Genomic DNA, 12,386 nt, shown 5'->3' on the forward strand with positions numbered 1-12,386 from the left:
GAACCGGGCGGTGGAGCGCCGCTGCGGCCCGCGCGCTCTCCACACTGCCCCCCGGCGGCGGGGGCGCGCACTCCCTGCCCTTCGAGGCTCCTGCCTTCCTTTGCTCCGGGTTTCTACACCATTCATGACTGTAGAAATAGTCATTTCTATTTTGATGCGTTCGGGACACACTCAGTGCCAAGCCGAGGGCTGGGTACTGTGGACACCGGGATAAGAAAGAGATGGCCCTGTCTTCTAGGACTTTACATAAACTGGCAAGTTCATTCGGATTAAGTCCATTGGACCGCGTATGTATTCCGAAGTGTACGATCACAAAACTCTGTGACAAGGCTCATGTTTCGGAGATGTTAAGAGCTACGCGCGCACGAGGAAAAGAGAAACGAATCGCCTTGCGCTCGCGTGGGCAAGCTGGAGCGGACCCCCTGCGCAGGGAGCGCGTGTCCGCGTGACCGTGGGCGGGACGGAGGGCTGGCGCAGACTTGCAGGACCCCAGAGGCGGGGTGGGTAAGCCCGCGCTCCCGCTTGCTGCTGCCGCGGCTCTTCCCTCCCAGAGCACGAAACGGAGGGCAAGCGGCCTGCTGGAAACCAGGCTTGAATCTTAAGAGATGAGGGTCTCGGGCACATGCCCCAATGTCATGTTCAGCTGCGGGTGATGTTGACTTGGCAGTTTAGACCCGGCCGACAGCCTCTTTTCCAGGGAACCCTATTCCTTCTTTCCCGGTGGTAGCGGCAGCAGCGAAGTGCTGAGTTCCAGGCGATCTGCATCAGCAAGTGTTTAAAAGGTTTCTGGGGTTAGCTAGGGCAAAGACTATTCTGCCAGGTAATTATTTTAATATGCGTCTGCAGGTAGACGTAATTGGACAGAATGATGTAAATAGATACACATAATTGACCCTCTTTTGAAAGTCACTTTTAAGGCAAAAATGCCTTATTTTAGAGTCCCTTTCATCAGAGGTGCCCACTGGGTGCAGACAGGCTTGGAAGATCCCGTTTGCGTAGTACCGTCCCCACAGGTGGGCGCAAGGGTGGTTTGGTTAGGTTCCTTTTTAGAAGAGGAGAGGAAACGGTACAGTGGTGTTCTTGTGGAGAGGATGTGGACTCCGTGAAAAAGACAGACTGCGGCTTGACTGGAAAGTGTTGGGGGAAGTATATGGAAAGTAAGACATATTATGCTTATAGATATTGTGTAAATATGTACACATATATTACATAGCATATATATAGTATATGTATACACACAGTTTTTACACTAAGGAATTTTTAAGCCTCTTTAATTCAAAGAAAAACCACCACGAAGAACTACCTTAGTAACCTCAAAATGCTAGGACTCCACTAGGGACAACAATCCCTTTAGAAGGGGACTGTAAACTGGGATAACTTCCTTTTGTATCAGCCAACTACTCATTATGAGTGTTTTCTAAAACTTCAGTATTTTTACTGAATAACTCATGAGTTATTCTACTGAATAACTTATGAGTGGGTAAAGTTAAAAAGAAAAGTCATTGTTAACAGTGCATTTATTAAGAACATTTACCATCTGCAAGGACTGTGTGCTTCAAGGGGCCAGGAGTAACCCTGAGTGCCCACTAGGTATGAAGCTTGATTTACATGTTATCTCACTGAACACTCAGCACTCTGTGTACTGTCATCTCCTTTTGAAATTAAGAAAATGGGTTCAGAGAGGTTTAAGTTACTGCCCTGAGGTCATCCACACAATTTGTAGTAGGTCCAAGATTTCTATTCAGGTCTTTATTCTCACCACACTGCTACACTGACAGAGACATAATTAACAGTTACTGCCCTTGAATTGCTTTCCTGATCTGGAGAAGTTTCCTTAGTTTCACAAAGTGGAGAAGAGAGATATGTACATAAATAGCTGTAATTGGTGATACATATTGATAGGTAAAAAGGTATTAATTTTTATAAAGGTATTATTTTAAAAATAAACAGTAAGTAAATTCTTATCAAACACTGCAGAGGGAGAAATAGTTGCAATGGGGAACTCCAAGTATCTCAAATTTCAATGTGCAAATGAAACACCAGGGGATCCAGAGACTTAGATTTTCCATTTTTTAAAAGCCATAAGTTCTGCAAGAATAGCTTATACTCATTGTAAAACCTCACATTTCAACACCTGGAGTGTTATTGGGATTGTCAGTATGTTAAATAGTAAGACTTCAGAGTCTCAAGGCTATATTCATTTAACCCTTAAAACAAAATTACAAATTAACAAATAGGTTTCCTTTACAAAAAAAAAAAAAAAAAGAGCTGCTTTGAGAAAACCTTTATTGCACATCATTGAATTCATTTCTACTTGAATAAATAACACTCAAAACAAAGATACACATTGTAAAACTCCCTGAAATTCCCATCAGTAGTATCCAAGGAGTGGAGACTTTGTTTCTGTGTCTATTTAAGGCATACATTTCCCACTTATTTTTACGTTTTAAGCATAATTGTTTTTCAAAATATGTTTAATGTGAGTTTTAGAACCTCTCCCCCTGAAACCTGAAACCACAGTTCTTGACCCTAAAACAAACACTCTCTTGCATGAGACTGAATGTGCCTGTGAAGGGCAGAGTACATCACACAGTTTGCGCAAGGCCATGCAAGCACTAAACTAATCCTTGCAGGATTGAATATGCATTTGGTATGCACTTTAATTTCTTTTTTTTTTAAGATTTTATTTATTTATTTGAGAGAGAGAGAATGAGAGACAGAGAGCATGAGAGGGAGGAGGGTCAGAGGGAGAAGCAGACTCCCCACCAAGCAGGGAGCCCGATGCGGGACTCGATCCCGGGACTCCAGGATCATGACCTGAGCCGAAGGCAGTCGCTTAACCAACTGAGCCACCCAGGCACCCTGCACTTTAATTTCTATATATGTATAGGATACTCTTTCAACTACATACTTTAACACTGAAGGAGAGAAAACTTATACATGAATAATAAAAGAACCTGATTCTTTCCAGAACTAAAAGCAGCATCATATAACAGTTGTCCTTCAGAACCAAAATTTAGACTGTTAGCTGGTGACAGTTGTCTCTTTCTTATTCTGCCCTTTAAGAGAAGATTTTAAAATGCAATGATAATTGATATACAGCAACCACAAACCCTCTCTCTCAGGGATGTACCCCAGAGAGTGGTTAAGACCAGGGTTAGTGAGTTGTGTTAAGTCAGACCAGGCGTTATTCTCCACTGATGATACAATCAGCCCAGTCAGAAGAGCTGGAAGCTAAGAGCTAAAGAGGGGGATGGAGAACACATTCTAAAGCTATGGCAAAATAAACAAGAAATAACAAGAATTCAATAGCTTCTCTCATCAGTTAGTTTAAAATAAATAAACCCAACATAAAGCTGCAAAAGACATTAAATACTGCTTTTAAAAATATAAATAGTTCTTGATGAATTATAGCTATCAGTTTGCTCAAAGTAATAGTCTTTAAACATACGACACCTGATCTTAAAATATCCATATAGTTTCCCAACTTAGCTACACATTATATTTCCCTCCAGGGCACAGATTAGCCTGATAGCTACTTTTTACAACAGCAGAATATCGATACTGGCGAGTCGTCTTTTAATCTGTATTTTCCAGAACTGGGTAAATCTTTGCATTCTGATATAAATGTACGAAGTTCAGTCTCTGGAAAGCCATCTTGTTGGTAATGCTACACAGAAGAATAAAAAAAAAAAGCTCTCATGAATAAGTACCTTGAAAACAGCTTTATTCCAATTTCAAAATGGATCATTTGTCCAGGGAGGGGGATCTTTCTAGAGGGATAGTTCAGTCACTTCCAAGTATTTCCAGGTAGATGTAGCCTTTAGAGCCATTCTTAAGTCTAGCTAAGGAAAAGCGAGTCTAGAATTCTGCAGTGTCCTCATAGGCTCTTTTGTGGGTCTAGTTCAACCCAAAATGGGCATGTTGAATCTGAGTCTGAGCTGTCTTTCCAGGGAGAGTCCAGCCTGCACACCCTTTTGGAGTCTCCCTTTCAGACAGACAGGTTTATTTAAGGGCCTTGTATTAACATCAGTTTTGGATCTAAGATCTCGAGAACGTGCCCTGACCAGATAGGATCAGGCATCACTTGCCTACCTGACAGGTGCTCTGAGCTCATGGAAAGAGGTAAACATCTAAACTGTGAGTCTCAGACTTGTATCAAGAGTTGTCAACTCATATTACTACTCTTTGAGACCTTGGATATCACCCTTAAATAACATATAGTTCTCTGCATGCAAAGCTAAAGGCAGTGAATATTTAGAGCACAGTGGGGAGGGATTTGGATAAGTACAACTACACTCTTTCCCAGCGGCCTTGGTGACTCTAAGCACACATCTGCCAAGCAAGTATTGAGGATAGTCAGTTCTTGAAATCTGATTCAGTAAAACTGAAATCATGGCCCAGGCTTCATAAGCAAGTTATTCATAATTGTCAACTCATAACCCATTAACTCCTGCTAATCTTTGCTTAATCCCTGGGACTATATTTGTATGACATCATGTTTCATTACCCCTTTCATACCCAGAAAGTCCCCAAGTGGAAGTGTCTATGTCAATGGTATACCTAATAGTATAAAGTTATTAGAAATTTAAATATATATGGATATTTACCCTGCCTTTCCATTATTTCAAAGGGCTCAGACTGATTTTGAAAATATCCCATGTGAGTGACAATATAAATAACAGCTTTTCAAATCATATTTCTGACATGTATAAAGCATACATGGCTAGTATTTGATATATCAATCTCTTCATTCTTCTGGAGACCACGCCTCTGGGATGGTCCCAGGCAGGGCCTTGTAAAGAGTATGGGTTCAGTCACAGCACACTCCAAACTAAGAGGTCAATTTTTCTTTATGAAAATTGGATTTTAAAAATTCCCCATAAAATTTTGAAACGCCATATGTTTTGCTCAATCAAAGCCTACTGATTTTTAGAAGTCTTTTTTTTTTTAATTTATTTAAATAATCTCTATACCCAATGTGGGCTTGAACTCATGACCCTGAGATCAAGAGTCACATGCTTTCCTGACTGAGTCAGGATCTTTATAATTCTAATAAAAGTTTAGAAAGCTTGTTGGAAAAAGCTTACTTAGAGATAAAACTTTCAACATTCTACAAATTCTAATTCTTCATTTCTGTGTCTCAGTATCTAAAATTGAAGTGTTTCTTTTCTACTCTAAAAAAACTGACATTCTATCAGTTCTCTTCTCTCTTAGGTACCATATTTTACTGCCATTCTAGAAGTTCTGGAAAAATGTTGCTACTTACGGCTCTTAATGAACCTACCTTAATTGTTTCATATGTATCAGTGATCAGTGCAATGAAAAGACTTAAAATCATATATATAAAGAGGCTGATGAATGAGTAGAGGTAAATTCTGCTAAATAGCCAGACCAAGTAACTTTTTCGTTGCATTTTTGCAAACGTGGCAAACATATCATCTCCATTTATCAGAGAGAAAAGGCACTCAGAGACCACGTTCAGAGAACGGAACTGGAAAAAGAAAAGAGAAAAGTTCACGTTATTCCATGTTCCTTCCCAGTGGAGATTTTGTTCATGACAGCATATTAAAAATAATGGGACCAGATATCCCAAGTTCCTCCTGCAAACTATGTAGTTAATCTGACAAAACTACAAGCATTTGCTGTGTGATATACACAACCTGTATAATGCCTGGGAATAAGCAGCTCCTTCTTGATGCTCCCCTTAATGGGACAGCCTGAACTGAAGAAGGGGCTGGTCGGCACTCTCAGTGCTTTTCTGAGTCAAGTCTTACCGTCCCCTTTACCTACATAGAAAGAGATCCTAGAAACACTTCTGTAGAGATACCCAAGTCCTAACCGTGCATGCTCATACTTCTCATCTTAAAGCTCATTCCACTTAGGGTCATGGCATTATAATCAAGACAATAACTCTGGTAACAAAATTTTCAAATATTTCTTCAAGTTTGTCCCCATACTATCTTTTTAATAAAGTCACACTTCCAAAAGTCTTGCCTAAATAGCTTACTCTAATATATACTGATGAGTCAAACCCACTAATCTTGACCTCATAGGTGGTTAAAAAAAAAAAAAAAAGATGTAATTATCTGATATATTCCACAAAAGGAGGTGAAGTAGTTGAGTGAATCAATCATTCTCTCAAGTTGGTCACACCGTGCCAGTTTATAAACATGATACTAGATATATTCTACCTTCAACGTTTTCAGGCTGAGTCACAAAATGGAAGGAGCCCATTTTAAAAGGATAATGAGCCACTGGCACTATTTTAGGAGCTTAACGGTAACAGGAAAGAGTTGTTTATTGGTACCTTATCATGGTACGGGCCCAGCACGATCCATCCACAGAAGCAATAGCCTAAGTAAATCATAGCAGCACAGCAACAGAACCTGATGACATTGGGCAGCGCTGCCTGCAGGGTCAGAATAAGGAGCTGGGAAAGGAAGAGAGGCCATTAGAATCCACTCGTCCCTCAGCCAAAGCAGTGCACTAACTCAGAAAGATAGAAATACCAGCAGCGTAGAGATCCATGGAATCCTTACATTGTACTTCTGAAAGAAGCCGAGGTACCGAATGACTCCAAGCCACACAAGCATGGTGGAAGTCCCAAGAAGTATGCTACAGACATCATAACTTGTTAGACTCTAAAACAGTGTGGGGGGAAAAAACAGATTATTTAGCAGAAATTCATTTGGGCAAAAAAATATTTTGGGGGTTGATATGAATCAGGCACTATTCTAGGTGCTAAGAACAAAGAAATGAACAAAGAGACAAAATGTCCTTCCCTCATGAAGCTTGCTTTCTAGTGTGTATGGGGGAGAGAGAACAGAAATAAATTAACAAAACCCTCAGTACTGATGGTAAGTGCTGAGGAGAAAATTCAGGGGAGGGGAGAAAGAATGGCTATCCGGGTTGCATTTTAAGTGGGGTGATCAGGAAGGTCTCACTAAGAAGGTGGTATTTGAACAAAGACCTGAGGGCAGTGAGGGAGCAAGCCAAGAAAAAATCTAGGAGAGGAGTGTTCCAGGCACAGAGACAAGCATGTGCAAAGGCCCCACAGCAGGAGGATGCCTGGCAAGATAGAGAGTCAAGCTGGAGGGAGTGAGCAATGGGGGAGAGTATGGAGTCACAGAGGTAAGGGAGTAGGCAGTTTAGGGCCTCGTGGGTAATTTAACAACTTTGCATTTTAGTCTGATAGGCTGGGGAGATTGGAAAGCTCTGAACAGGAGTGATATGATCCCATTTGGGTTGCTATGGTTAAGAGCAGACTGTCAGAAGAGTGAGAAGTCTATTGCAATAATATAGGTGAGAGCTGATGGTGGCTGGGACCAGGCTGGTCACGGTGGAGGCGATGAGGTGGTTTTTGAAGGTAGACGGATAGCATTTCCTCTTGGATTAGATGGAGGGGAGAGAGGATTAGTGAAAGAGAAGAGTCAAGGATGCATCTATGGCTTTCGTCTTGAGCAACTGAGAAGAGTTGCCATTAACTGAAGTCAGAAAGGAGAAGCAGGTTTGGACTGGGGAGTTCTGTTTTAGGTATGTTAAGTTTGAGAGACCAAGTAGACATCCAAATGAAAATGCGAAATCGACAGTTGGATATTTAAGACTAGAGTTCAGAGAAGAGTTCCAAGCTGGAGATACAGACTTTGAAATCATTGGCAGAGAGTTACTATTTAAAGCCACGGGACAGGGTGAGATCACCAAGACAATGGCAGAAAAGAGCACATGTCCAAGCACTGCACCTTCAGGCATTGTCACTTTAGTCAGTTAGAGAGATAAGAAGGATCCAGCAAAGGATGTCAGAAGACCAGCTTGTGATTTAGGATGGAAACCAGGTAAGTGATAGCCCAGTGAAGAAGTGCATCAACAAAGAGGGAGTGCTTGCAGTGTTAAAATCTGCTGATAGGTCAAGATGACATCCCCAAATGATTCTGACACAGAGGCTTGTGTATCACCTTTGGAGAGCTCTGCCTGAGAGATTTCCTGACGAGATTTAAGAAACTTACTGCTATTGATTTTAAGTTTACTCAACACAATGTTTGAAAGAAATCGTTTACTCTGCCAATGTTCACATTCTGGAAAAATATTAGTGCAAATCTGATACTGATGATGGCATAAATAGGAAAAAAGTTACCTTCGCTTGAATTTCCATTTTCAGAATTGATCCAATAACTGTCAATACGTCACTAATAATAATCATAATGTACCATCCGTTGACGAATTCCATTCGATCAGAAACAGAAACTTCCTTCTTATAATGGAGGAGGAAAAAACCAACAAATTCCTTTAGGGAAAAGAGGGGAGGCACCATGAATTTCTCTGTCGATCACAGTGTCCGTAGCATTTCTAGAAAGCAGCAAGCCCTACCTGCTGAAGCTGAAGTCCTCTAATCACAGATCGAAGGCACAGGATTAGTGAGGCCAAGCTTGTCAGAATAACAAAGGCATCAAAGATCATCATGTAGTGAGTGTTCTTCTGAACTGGAAGGAAAAAGTGTTACCTGCTTAACTGCTGCATTGCATACCACAGGATAGATGTATAAGATTTATGAGGACACTCTGTAATCTGTCCTCTCTGTGCACAGGTGCAAGTGATTCTTTAGGCAAATGAATATCTAGAGATGGAATTGTTGGGGTAAGGTATATACATAGTTCTAAAAAGAAATCCTAAGAAATTGCCCTCCAAAAAGATCACGCCAGTTTACATACCTACACATACCTCCACATCTTGTCCACCATTGGAAATTAATAATCTTTTGTTTTTGCCAATCAAAAGAGCAAATCTTATTCTCAGTGATTTGAAATGCCATCTTTATCAGTTGCCAAATTAACTGTATGTATTCAAGAACCATCTCTTACCCTTTTGATGTTTGAGTGTATTTTAATGCCTAAGGCAAACACTTCTCATTACTCTTTTTTGGAACTTTTGTTGGCTATTCTTGCTTGTTTATTTTTCCATATATTCCTTAGAGTCAGACTGTTAAATTCCAGTAAAAATCCTACTGGTAATTTTGAGGGGGGGGATTTATAATTTAAATTAAAATTTATAAATTAAATGTATAAATTAATTTAGGGAGAATTGGAATATATGTAATGTAGAATCTCTTGTCCAAAAGAATATGATGTGCCTTTCCACTGATTCAGGTCTTTTTGCATCCTTCAGAAGCATTTTCAAATTTTATCTGAACCCATTACACTGCTTTTTAGAATAATTTAGAGCATTCAGACATTCTTTCTGCAAAGACAACAGAGAGAAAAGGCCCTGGTAAGTGTCCTTCACATGAGTATTTAAAAAAGTTAAAAGTCCTTCTTTTAAAAATTACTACAGCCATCAATAACAGATCTTTAATTATCAGCCTGTGGTCTTTTGTTCTTAATACAGTTAGCCTTCCTGCACATCCTATTAAAATATACTATCTGGATGTAAAACACTTGTTAAGAACCCACTATGTGTCAGGTGTTTCTCTAGATGCTGAGCATACAAGTGGTGACCAAGATGGGCCCCCGACTTGGGGAATTTCTATTCTACTCAGTGTGACACACAGGGAAGTAAACAAGTAAATGAACAAAATACTTGCAGACAGGAGTAAGTGATATGAAGAAAATGAGCATAATAGCTAACAGGTATTGCTATGCCACACACAGTCCTGAGCACTTTATACGTATTAACTGATTTGATCCTCACAGCAACCCCAACCAGGGGGCTGTGATTATCCCCACTTGGCAGGTGAGAAAATGCAGCACAAGGAGGTCACAGAAACTTGCCCAAGGCTACATAGCCAGTCCATGGCAGAGTCAGGATTCAAACCTTTGCAGTCTGTGTCCGGCATCTGTCACTGCATATGAGTGGTTCTTGGCATCCCTTGGGAACTGGTGGACATGCACACCTTCCAGCCCTACCCTAGACCCACTGAATCAGAAACGGCATTTTTACAAGCTCTCTCAGCTGGCAGAGAAGTTCGAGAACCACTGTTCGAAATGAGAGAGACCGGTGTGGGGGCATGGGGAGAAGAGGCTCGTTTATGCGGCACAGTAAGGGGCAGCAGGTCTCAGGTGAGACCTGGGTGATAAGACAGAGCCACCCACGCAGAGATTCTGGAGAACTGCAAGCACAGAGTCAGCCAGCATGAGTGGAGTCAGGTGAAGAGAGGTGAGCAGAGGTCTCAGCCCTCATATGCTGTGCTACAGAGCCTGTCTTTATTTGACAAGGTAGACTGCTCCCCACTGATAAAAAGACAAGCACTTAACACTATAGTTCTGTAGTTCAAAGTTCTGTAATGAAGCATCCTATTAATATTAGCCAAGGGACATCTAATTGTTACGAAAATGTCTGCATCTACTTTAGAAAAACCTAAAAACTAAGAAACAAACATTTGAGAGAAAGCCTGCGTGCCAGGTACTTTCATATGCTCTCATTTTCTCTATTCCAAAGTGTGTGGAGAAGTAGTGTTTACAGATGACAAATAAAATTTGTCATTCACAAGCCTTAAATATTTGAAGTTACCTCATAATGAAAAGAACGCTAGAATGAAGAAATTTCATTTATCCTTAATATCTCATTACCACTTCTGAACTGTGTGAATCAACCAGTAGGAAGCCCTAAAGCAATGATTTTCCAAGTATGGCATGAATAAGGATGACCTGCACGTTCCTAGGCCTCACCCCAGACCTGCTGACTGCCTTGCAGGGAGCTGGGGAACCTGCATCTAAGCAGGGACCTGGGGTGATTCTTAGGCTCACCAGAATCTAAGAACCCCTGACCTAATCCAGCACAGCATACCAAAGGGCCTAAAAAATGAGAAAGATCAATTCTTTTCCAGTCAATTTTCTCTAGTTCAGCCCCCAAATTCTCAATCATACTTAGTCTATACCTGAATTTATGTCCATATTTCTAAGAATGTACCCTTTCTTCATTCCTGAATATAAATATAACGTGCGGGATGCTTCAGGGTCCAATCGTACCTGACCTCTCCATGGCTGTATGATCACAGGCACCAAGATTCACTTCTAAGCCTTAGTTTCTTTGTGTAAATAGGGATGCTGCCTATCTCAAGGATATTTTAAAACTACTAAATTGTAGGTGGAAGTCCTTATGCAGTAAACACTCAAAAAATATTAGTTTGGGCATATGTGATTATTTTTCCTGGGGGATCATGTGCATTTTTTGGTAGGAACTGGGCTAGTGAGGGCACACGTAGAGGTCAGCAAAAGTCATTTCAATTACTAATAACTTATGCGTTGCCTGGAACATCAGACACCCACAATGAGTTGATCTATTTGCAGAGAATTAGGAACTTGGGAATGCTCTGATTCTTTCATTTGATGCTCCACACATCCCAGTAATTTAATAACCCTTTTATTTTATTTAATAACCATTTTGAAAACTAGTAAAATTCACCACTTACTTGATCCGGATACATGCCAGTCTTTACATTCTCTGATGGAAATGTCATTATCTAAACTTATCTTAATTCTTCCACTATGGGCCTTATTGTCAAGTGTTATCTGTGAAGAACAGGAAAAGGGTCAAAACACACCGATAGTTCTTGAAGCCAAGATGTCTCTAGGCATTAATTAGGAAACAGATCTTCCAAGGTAACAGGATATCCACCCAGATTCTCATTCTAGACTCTCCTCCCCGAGTTGATGCTAGCTCTGTTTAACTTTGGGAAGCGCCCTTTATTTCTATGTGAAATGAGAAAGTTGGACAAGATCTTCTGTCGAGACCTTTTAGTCTCTAAAAGCCTATATTTCTAGGACAGTATTCCAGCCCTGGACAATTTATAAAACAAGAGATCTCTCTCCTTCCCACGCTAAGTATCTCTAGATGCCCTCTTGATATGAACAAGAGCTGGTACAAGTGTGCCTTCCCCCCTCCCCGGAACTCAGCTGGGGATAGTTTGTTAATGCTGCAGCAATTCTTACTAACACAGAGGTTAATTATCTCAGGCTTGCAACACTTCAGGTGGAGCTTTTCTGATTTTCATTCTGGGCCTAGATTTCTTAGTCACTCTAGTACCATATGTATAAAAAAGGATGTGGTAACAGGGAGTCGACAGCCATGTTTTGCTTCAAGGATCACCATTTCAGACACCAGGCACCAAGCAGGACAAAGCCACACCAGAACACCTTCCATAATCCTACTGTCTTCCCTTTCTAGCTCTCTCCACTTGCCCCATGCAGGGACGGGGAAAGCACGGAAATCAGCCGTGGTTTTGTTTGGTTTGCTTTTAGTGCCTCCTCGCTCAAGTCTTTTTTTTTTTTTTTTAATACATTTTTTTTTTAAGATTTTATTTATTTATTTGAGAGAGAGAATGAGAGAGAGAGCACATGAGAGGGGGGAGGGTCAGAGGGAGAAGCAGACCCCCTGCTGAGCAAGGAGCCCGA

The 12,386-nt window shown here is 40.9% G+C and overlaps 1 protein-coding gene across 1 annotated transcript in view; it reads right to left on the reverse strand.

The window, feature by feature from the left end:
* Window positions 1-2,276: 2,276 nt before the first annotated feature.
* The window catches only part of MCOLN3 (mucolipin TRP cation channel 3), a 28,956-nt gene continuing 18,846 nt past the window's right edge, over window positions 2,277-12,386 (reverse strand). The window contains exons 7-13 of the mRNA XM_031036093.2: window positions 11,405-11,504; window positions 8,368-8,480; window positions 8,135-8,284; window positions 6,543-6,644; window positions 6,311-6,433; window positions 5,288-5,494; window positions 2,277-3,670 (exon numbers count right to left, since the gene is read on the reverse strand). Of these exons, the coding sequence (XP_030891953.1) occupies window positions 3,536-3,670; window positions 5,288-5,494; window positions 6,311-6,433; window positions 6,543-6,644; window positions 8,135-8,284; window positions 8,368-8,480; window positions 11,405-11,504 (930 nt within the window). The 3' untranslated portion in view covers window positions 2,277-3,535. The remainder of the gene's footprint in view (window positions 3,671-5,287; window positions 5,495-6,310; window positions 6,434-6,542; window positions 6,645-8,134; window positions 8,285-8,367; window positions 8,481-11,404; window positions 11,505-12,386) is intronic.

This window comes from Leptonychotes weddellii, chromosome 4 (genome assembly GCF_054177405.1).
Source record: "Leptonychotes weddellii isolate Sample4059 chromosome 4, ASM5417740v2, whole genome shotgun sequence".
Lineage (NCBI taxonomy): Eukaryota > Metazoa > Chordata > Mammalia > Carnivora > Phocidae > Leptonychotes > Leptonychotes weddellii.